This window comes from Melospiza melodia, chromosome 27 (assembly GCF_035770615.1).
Source record: "Melospiza melodia melodia isolate bMelMel2 chromosome 27, bMelMel2.pri, whole genome shotgun sequence".
In the NCBI taxonomy this organism is placed as follows: Eukaryota; Metazoa; Chordata; class Aves; order Passeriformes; family Passerellidae; genus Melospiza; species Melospiza melodia.
Window position 1 is genome coordinate 8,989,239 of NC_086220.1, and position 9,505 is coordinate 8,998,743.

The 9,505-nt window shown below is 46.6% G+C and overlaps 1 protein-coding gene across 4 annotated transcripts; it reads left to right on the forward strand.

The window, feature by feature from the left end:
• Positions 1–358: 358 nt before the first annotated feature.
• On the forward strand, positions 359–8,901 carry ZBTB8A (zinc finger and BTB domain containing 8A). 4 transcript variants are annotated; one of them, XM_063177268.1, is made up of 4 exons: positions 359–451; positions 1,773–2,752; positions 3,334–3,503; positions 5,482–8,901. In XM_063177268.1, exons 2-4 carry the CDS (start codon positions 1,801–1,803, stop codon positions 5,812–5,814), a joined length of 1,455 nt encoding a protein of 484 aa, XP_063033338.1. In that variant the 5' UTR covers positions 359–451; positions 1,773–1,800; the 3' UTR covers positions 5,815–8,901. The 4 variants fall into 4 exon arrangements, with proteins under 4 accessions (XP_063033338.1, XP_063033340.1, XP_063033339.1 ...); XM_063177270.1 differs by lacking the exon at positions 359–451 and adding an exon at positions 687–750; XM_063177269.1 differs by lacking the exon at positions 359–451 and adding an exon at positions 726–774.
• The last annotated feature ends 604 nt before the right edge of the window (positions 8,902–9,505 follow it).

Consider the following 9,505-nt stretch of genomic DNA (forward strand, 5'->3'; position numbering starts at 1 on the left):
TATATGAATTAGTGGGAGAGCGGTTCTAATGATTAAAGGAAAGAGTCTTTGGATTGTTATCTTTAGATAAAGTCTTTAGTCAATTTTGCTACACTTGCAAAGAAAGATAGATTGTTTCAAGGTGGAATGTCTGAAGTTAGAGAAAGGAAGGCCAAAAATGCCACAAAGGGCTGGGTTAAGGAAGAATGGTTTCCATGGGAAAATAAATATTTATGAAAAATAACTAGGGCGTCAAAATCACAGAAAAGACCCTGGTGGTAAGAAGAGGAAGGAGAAAGATACTAAACTTCGAGGGAGAGAAGGTGAGAGGTTCAGGTTTCGCTTTCAGCCATGCTTTCTTCAGAAGATAACAGATCCCAACAGAGAAAAGAAGATGTCACATCTCCTTTGGAGGATGCTGCAAGAGAAAGGAGAAGGATTTGGGTCATCGAGGCCCCTGCTATAGATAAAGGTGTGAAAAGGAGGCATCCAGGGCATCCCATCCCCGCTGCTGGGGCCGGGGCAGGCGCGGGGCTGCGGCTGCGATCGCTGCGTTGCCCCTTTAATTGTGTCCCCAGCCCTCGGGCGTCTCTGTCCAACGCCCACGTCAGCAAATACCTTTTGTTTCTGTGCCGCTCGGGCTCGCAGGGCTGCGGGAGCGGCGGCGCGGCGCCTGCAGGCACGGCGAGCCCCGAGGCGGGGCCGGGGATCCCGCAGCCACCGCCCGCCCGTTCCCCCCGGCTCGGCGGCAGCGCCCGCAGCTCCCCGCCGGTGAGCGGCGGCTCCCGCACGCCGGTAGGCCGGGCAGGGCGCTGGGAGCGGGGCGGAACGGGCCGCCCGGAGCCAGCCGGGCTGTGAGGGGCGGTGAGGAGGGCGCGGGGCTCCGCAGCGGCCACGGGCGCTTTGGTGCCGCTCGGTGCCGCCCGGAGCCGCTCGGTGCCGCCCGGAGCCGCTCGGTGCCGGCGCTGCCGCGTCCCCGCCGGGCGCCATTTGCAGCCCCGGGCGCGGACACAAAGGGGCTGCGCGGGGCGGGCGGCGGCAGCGGGGGCGCTGCAGGCGGAGGGGGCTGCGGGCGGCGGGCCGGGAGCGGCACCGGGCGCCGGGCACCGGGCGCCGGGCGGGGGGGACACACACGGGGGGCTCTGGCGGAGCCGCGGCTCCGTTCCCGCGGGCGGCGCGCCCGGCTCGGGGCGGTCCGTGAGGGCGGAAGGCAGCGCAGCCCGGCCGGGGCTGGCGGGCGCTGCGGTCCCCGAGGTGGGAGCGGGACCGGGCGGCTCCGGCACCGTCGGGCGTCCCGGGGACCGGGTGGGTGAGTGACGGCCAATGCCGGGGGGGCCGGGCGCTGCCCCCGGAGCTGTCGGCAGCGGGGCCCGGGCGGAGCGGGGCGAGGCGGAAGCGCCGGTTCGAGGCTCGGCCGCGGTCGCAGCCGCAGCTGCTCTTGGCTCCTGGTCCTCCCGGAGCTGCCGGAAGGCTGCGCAGCCCCAGCGGGCGGCACGGCTCCAGCCCCGCATCCAGCCCCGCAGCCTGGGCACGGGGATGCTCCCGGCTGGAGCTCACCCGTCTGTGCCAAACAACGCGGGCTTGGCTTTGTCATCCCTCTTGTCCTGTTGGAAAATGAATCCGTGGTTGAGCATATCGTCGTTTACAAATATATTTGTAGATTTAAAGGAACGCTATTATTTGGAATAAATAAAGAAATGGTATTATTATAGCTTTTAAATTGGGTCTGACATTTTTGGCTGAGTTACACGGCATTGAAGTCAAGAGTGTAATAATTTTCTTCATTTTTTCAGAGCGACGTTTCATTTCACCTTTTCTGGGATGGAGATTTCTTCTCATCAGTTTCACCTCTTGCAGCAACTAAATGAGCAGCGCAGGCAGGACTTGTTCTGTGACTGCAACATCCTGGTGGAGGGCAAGGTCTTCAAAGCCCATCGCAATGTGCTGTTTGCCAGCAGTGGCTACTTCAAAATGCTCCTTTCGCAGAGCTCGAAGGAGACCAGTCAGTCCACCACAGCCACTTTCCAGGCCTTTTCTCCTGACACCTTCACGGTTATCCTGGATTTTGTGTATTCAGGCAAACTGTCGCTCACTGGTCAGAATGTGATCGAGGTCATGTCAGCCGCCAGCTATCTGCAGATGACCGATGTGATCAGCGTGTGTAAAACCTTCATCAAGTCCTCGCTGGACATCAGCGAGAAGGAGAAGGATCGCTACTTCAGCCTGTCAGACAAAGATGTGAGCTCCAACGGCGTGGAGAGATCCTGTGTGTACAGCGGAGGGTGGAGGGCAGAGAGCAGCCCCCCACATCCCCACTCCAGCCCAGACCCTGGGACTTGCATGATGGGCGGCAACGCTTGGAGCAATTTCAACTATTACCCCAGCTCTCAGAGAAATGCCCAGCAGCAGCAGCAGCAGCAGCTGTCCAAACATGAGCAGCGGCAGGATTCCATCAAGAAATCCCGGCACCTGGGGCTGCAGCAGCCCGCAGACATCCCCCACTATAAATCAAGTAAGCTGGAGGACAGGGCTGCCGAGCCCGCCGGCCACGCCGCGCCGCCCGAGGAGCAGGTTCACATTGACGCCGAGGTGGAAGCTCCTCACGTGGGTTACCAGTTCAGCCAGGGGGCTGAGGTGATGCCCAGGGGCTTGGCTGTGTCCCAGCAGGAGCACGAATCACCTCGCTCCTCCAGTAAATCCAAGTCCTCCAAAGCTGAGGAGCAGTACGGGAGCATGCCCTCCATCCTGGGAGTCATGGGCAACTGGGCTGAAGGTGAGTGGGGTTGAGACACCTGAGAATCCTCTCTTCTGGCTCTGAGAAAATGGGTCTTGCTCAATAGGAAAGCACAGCTGCCAAAAAACCAGATGTATTGTCCAGAAATGTGTGTATGGAAAGTTGAACTCATGATCTTGAAATAATTTTGAGCTCTTGAAGTAGCTGGGGTATTAAATTTAAAAATAAATACAAGTTGGGATATTCTTAAGCTCATTTTCATGAAATCACAGAATGGTTTTGGTCGGAAAGGATCTTAAAGCTCATTTTGCTCCACTCCTTGCCATGGGCAGGGACACCTCCCACTGTCCCAGGTTGCTCCAAGCCCTGTCCATGCTGGCTTTACCAGGTCTGTGTTAATACAGCCAATGCTCCTCTCCTCCTTTGTTGCACTCCTGTGTGTTCTGCAGGCACACACCAAACCTTTGTGCCCCAAACAACCCATGAATATTATTTTAATAAAAGCGATGTGCTATTCTTCTCATAACACACTTTGTCCTACAGCATTACGTGACGTGATTTTGATAAAAATGATTTGATGATTTTTTTTTTTTTTTTTTAATCCCATTATTTTCTGACAGATGACCTGGCCAGGATGAGGTTCAAGTGTCCATTCTGCAGCCACGTGGTGAAGAGAAAAGCTGACCTGAAGCGTCACCTCCGCTGCCACACGGGAGAGAGGCCGTACCCCTGCGAGGCCTGTGGCAAGAGATTCAGCAGGCTGGATCACCTCAGCAGCCATTTCCGAACTGTGAGTATTTTTAGCAGCTGCATGATTTATTTAACGTGTGAATCTAGCTAATTAAACACAGTGTGAGTGTATCTGGTTGATCTAATGACTCCCGTAAAGAAGAGGGGGATAGAAAATTCATTTGGTTTGGTTGCAGTGGAATTGAAGGATAATTTGCAGGAAAGGGGAGGAATTTGTTGGCTAATTGATGGCTTGCAGAGGTTCTGCTCTCTGCAGCCTGTGAGAGCTCCAGTGGGCAATTACTGTGCCTGGGCTGGTGCAGTTCAGTGTTTGATGTCTTTCAAATTGAGGCAATGCTGTGTCTGGGATTTTCTGAGGCCCCCCTAGTAGGGAGGAAATGGTGAATCTGACTCCATGTTCTTAGAAGGCTAATTTATTATTTTATGTTACCATATTATATTAAAGAATACTATACTAAAGAATAGAGAGAGGATACAGACAGAAGGCATAACAAGATAATAATGAAAAACTCATTAGTCTCTCCTCAGAGTTTGACACAACTGGACAGTGATTGGTCATTAAGTCAAAAAAATTCACATTAAACCAATCAAACCATGTCCAAACCACATCCCAAAGCAGCAAAACACAGGAGAAGCTGATCAGATAATTATTGTTTTCATTTTTCTCTGAGGCTTCTCAGCTTCCCAGGAGAAGGAATCCTGGTGAAGGGATTTTTCAGGAAATGTGACAGTGACAGTCTGTCCCTATAGAGTGCAACACAGTGTAAAGCACCAAAACTCCATCAGAAGGGTGCATAATAGAGATTTATTATAGCAACATGTTGCCTTTATAGTTTTTCAAGATATTTACATTTATTTAGCAGACACATTCACTGCCCATTGGTCATAAGAAAGAAACAAAGTTCTCAATAGGTGAACAAGGAGCCACGTCATATCTTTTAACTTTCTCTCTTCCATCACCTTGTCATGGGGATAGCTTTGGTGTCTTCCTTGAGAGAGATATGGGGCTCTCCTTATCTTCAGGAAGCCTTTGCTGGCTCACAAAAACAGCACAAAATGCCTTTCCTACAGCAGTCATCTCCCAAAAACCCCATATGTGGGTGCTTAACAACTCCATCCTGCGAGATGGAGCTTCCCCCCACAACAGGGGCTGCTCCTCAGCTTTCCCTCTGTGGAGAAGCTTTGAGGTGATGGTGAAGGAAAGGAGTCGGTTCTGATGGAGTTTGGATCCAGAGCTTTATTCTGGCCCACAGAACAAAGCAACAGCTCCAACAGAACTTCCCAAACCCTGTGGTTGCTTGGTTGCTGTTCCTTTGAACCCCAGTGTGACCGTGTTCACAGGGGTCTGAGGATGTGGGAAGAGATGAGGATCTGACTCCATGTTTCAGAAGGCTTGATTTATTGTTTTATGATATATATTATATTAAAACTATACTAAAAGAATAGAAGAAAGGATTTTATCAGAAGGCTGGCTAAGAATAGAAAAAGAAGGAATGATAACAAAGGCTTGTGGCTCGGACAGAGAGTCTGAGCCAGCTGACTGTGATTGGCCATTAATAAAGAGTTGTTTCTGAGAACAATCCCAGATTTACCTGTTGCATTCCACAGCAGCAGCTAATCATTGTTTGCATTTTGTTCCTGAGGCCTCTCAGCTTCTCAGGAGGAAAAATCCTAAGGAAAGGATTTTTCCATAAAAGATGTGTGCGACACCCCAGGAGAGATGGGGAGGGGAGGGGTAGGAAGCCACCAACCAGGTACATGAGAGGAGGTCTCAAGGGACAAAGAAGACCTGGATGGGGACAAAGAACACCTGGATGGCAGGTGTTTCTTCTTCCAGGGGTAGAGGGCATCCTTTGAATCTGCCAATCACTCGAGCACCTTTTGGAATGCCAGGATTGACAGACAGTGCTCAGCAAGGGGCAAGGGAAGGGAAAAGAGAGGTGATTTATGGGAGGAAGCAGGTTTGTGAGGTAAATCTTGACCTCACAACCCAACTCCATCCCTTGTGCCTTCCCCAGATCCACCAGGCGTGCAAGCCCATCTGCAGGAAGTGCAAGCGGCACGTGACGGAGCTGACGGGCCAGGTGGTGCAGGAGGGCACGCGGCGCTACAGACTGTGCAACGAGTGCCTGGCAGAGGCTGGCATCGACAGCATCCGCATTGACTTGGAGGCTGAGGCGCCCCTGGAGTTCCCCCAGGACGGGGACAAGGATTCCAGGTGGCACTACGGAGAGGACAACAGGTCTGACGTGGAAATCGTCGAGGACGGCTCCAACGACTTGGTCATCCAGCAGGTGGATGACAGCGAGGATGAAGCGGAGGAGAAGGAAGTGAAACCAAACATTAGGTAGTTGGAAGACAAGGATTGGGAATTTTGTGGAAGAGGGAGGATGTACTGTGAGCAAATGCCCTCTGCCAGCTGATCCTACAGAGACACGTGGTTGAACAGGTCCAGACTTGCATGTATTTATGGACACGTCATTGAGGCCATGCTGGTTTGTTAGCAGAACCCCCATGTGTTGTTTGGTTAGAAAATCCATCCTGAAATTATGGCTAAACAAGGAAACTGCATTATTATCTGGATAACTTTTATAGCAGAACCCCCTGTGTTTTTTGGTCAAAATGATCCATCCTGAAATTATGGCTAAACAAGGAAACTGTAGTATTACATGGATAATTTTTATAGCAGAACCCCCATGTGTTGTTTGGTCAAAAAGATCCATCCTGAAATTATGGAGAAATAAGGAAACTGCATTATTATCTGGGTAATTTTTATAGCAGGCAATGGGGCACATCTCAAAGCCTCTTGCAAGGAGGTTTAAATACTTTTTTAAAAGTCACAGATTATTGTAAATTGCCCGTTTTTTACACTTGTAGAGAGGTGGGGTTTATATAAACAAAGTATAAAACCCCCCAGACCAGACAACCTCTCTTGAGTGTTCAGAAGTGAAGAGAATTATCCATCAAATTTCATTAAATCTTCATGTTATAATAAGGAAAACAGAAGCTAATTAAGACAGAGCATTTAAATGTTTTGGCACTTTTGTCTGGAAAAGGATTTCTGTAAAATTTATTAGGATGAGATGAATCTTCAGTAGATCATATGTTCAAGATTTCTTTCTTTCAAAGAAAATAAGCACATAAATGCTTAACATATCAAACTGATTTAAATTTGGATCATTAATTGATGGCAGTAGATGTCTTTGTCTCAAAATTATCATCTCAGACTGGGTTGGTTTAATAAGGACTATTAAAATACTCTTTTTTTATATTTTGAAACCTCTCAAAAGTGCCCAGACATGGTGGGATTGTTGGGGTGCAGGGCCAGGAGCTGGATTTGGGTGATCCTTGTGGGTCCCCTCCAGCTCAGGACATTGAATTCTGTGCACCTTTCCCAATTTGTACCAGTAAAACCAAGATGTACTGGAAGTTCCAGACACCATATTTGTGTCATTTCACCCACAGTTAGGCTACAGAGATGGGTAATGATAAAGAAATTTTATTTCTCTAACAAAATAAGCTTGGTTTTGCTGCTTGGGGGGTTTTTCTTACCCAGCACTGTCAGAGGAGAGGAGCAGGAGATGCTCCTGGGGTCCCTTGCTCTGCATTCCTTGGACACACCTGAGTGTTATTGCAACTCTTGGGATCATGGAACTCAATGGCTGTAGATTTAGAAAATTCTATCTATTTTCTTTCTTTTTTACAGCTTTGTAAGCATGTTTGGCTGAACCCTGGGCTTTCTTACACAACAATCCCACATACATATATATAAATATAAATATATATGTATATGTACTATATAACCCTTCCCAGGGACAGCTAAAAAGTCACTATTTTATTTTTAGTTGTGTAAAAACTGTATAACTTTTCTTGTATCATCATGACCAGAGAGTGCAGAATTTTCATTCCAGGCTGCAGGTGACCAACAAATGACAACTTGAGAACTTCATGTTAAATTCAGTGTAAGGATTATGCACCCTCCTCTTCATGGGAAGCATCCCAAGGACACAAGAAATGGTGTTTTGCTGTTCCTACAAAAATTATAATTTATTGGCTTAGGTTTGGGGAGGGAGTAACTTAAAAATCTTTGTGATTACTCAGATGAAAAGATCTTAAACAAGACTTACACTTGATTTTATGGGACACTTGGTTAGCAGCCCAAAAATGGACTTGATGTGAAAACAGACATTTAATTTCTTGGAGCTTTTCAACTCCTAAAATGCCTGTTATGAAATGGCTTAGAAATATTCCTGAGCAACCTGGACTAAATCAAATACACAGAACAAGAAAGATTTCAAAGGATATGGAGTAACTTTGCTCAAATTTCATAGATGTTTCCCTTTGCCTTTCCATTAAACAGTTTGACAACAAATCCCAGGTATCAGTGCCTGCTGTCCCAGGGGGAAAACGTGGCTGGAATTGGGCTGGCTTTGTTTGGGGATGGATAAAGGGGAGGGGAAAATGAAAATAAAGTGTTCTCTCCAGACCTGACATCTTAACTGTCAACTGCAAAGGTCAGGCTATTAAGTGTTTCTTAATAGTGGGGGGTGTTTTTAGAAGCAAAGGGATTTTTGGATCAATACTCAATTTAATTAGAGATCATAAATCTAACAATACTGAGGGGCAGATGCTTCAGAACGAGATCTGAAGTGGCTCTAAACGGGCAAATGGAGCAATCTATCCACAGGAAGACTTTTACTTTGTAAACACAGATTAATTGTTGATTTGCTGGGCAAATAAGGCCTTTTTTTCTGGATTTATATGTTGTTATTCTCATTAGTAGAACTAGGTATCTGTAGTAATTTTTAAAGTATCATATTAAGCTTGGAGGTTTAGCTCAAGGCTGATTCCCACAGTCAATGATGTTTTTCTGGTTTTTAAAAGTTACCATTTTTACATTTGTTGTCTTAATTTTGGTCATTGTTTCCTTCCTTTTGTATTGCAATTCAAGATAAATGTTAAGTGCCTTCTGTTTTCCACGTCCTTCATTTTACACTCATGTATTTTCCTTGTCATTTTTTTTCTCTAAATGAAAGTATTTTTCTTTTTGTCTCCTTCCATTGCCTCTGATTGTCTTCTTCATATTTCTGTGAGCATCACTTGCCCCTCATCAGCTCAAGGAACATTTCAAGGAGGAAAGTAAAGACCAGACAGGGATGTTCCCATTTAATTTATTTATTTCCTTGCGTTTCTTTCATCTTTATGTCTCTTAGGGACAGGGTTTAGTGCTGGATTTGATCTTAGGGGGTCTTTTCCAAGAATTCTGTGATTATTTTTGCTTGGTTTGTGTTTATTTTGTATTCACAAAACCACAGTCAAGAGTGAAGACAAAGTTCATCATCCTCTGATCAATGTCTCTTAACTCTCCTTATTTTCTGACAATATCTTCCCATCCTTTCAAAGGCTGAAATGCTGAATTAAAAAATTCCCTCTCTTCCTTTTCAGGTGTTTCTTACAGAATTATTTCAGCCCCAAAAAATCTATGACTTGTGTGATGCTTGATTAGTTCTTTCACAAAATTTCCCCCTTGTTTTTTTTTTTTTTTTATTTTTGGACTACCATTAAATTACATAAACATCCATATTTGCTATCCAAAAAATGTAATTTGTCCTTATCTTAAAGAACAAGTTGGGTATCCCCACTTAAAAAAAAATCCCAAAAATTGTCTTCAGAATGAATCTCCCATTCCAACCTTTGTAATTTCTAAAGAACTGACATAAGAAAAAAACCCAGAAATATTGATTTAGGGTCCTTTGAAAATACTGAAAGCCCACAGATCTCACAGAGGGCTGACTCTGACTGCTGCAGGTATCCTTGCCTCACTCCTGGCTCTGCAGAATGTTCCATCCTCCAGGATTTTGGGATCCATCTCAAGTTTTCAGTGATAACTTCAGAAAAAAAAAACCCACAAAATTCTGTTGAATATAAAATAATGCAATATACATTTCTTCCCTGAAGCATCTGGTCACTGTCAGAGTTATGCCATGCCAATGTCTGCCTTCTATTTTAGTTACTTTTGGTTGGAGGCAACAAGTACAAAAA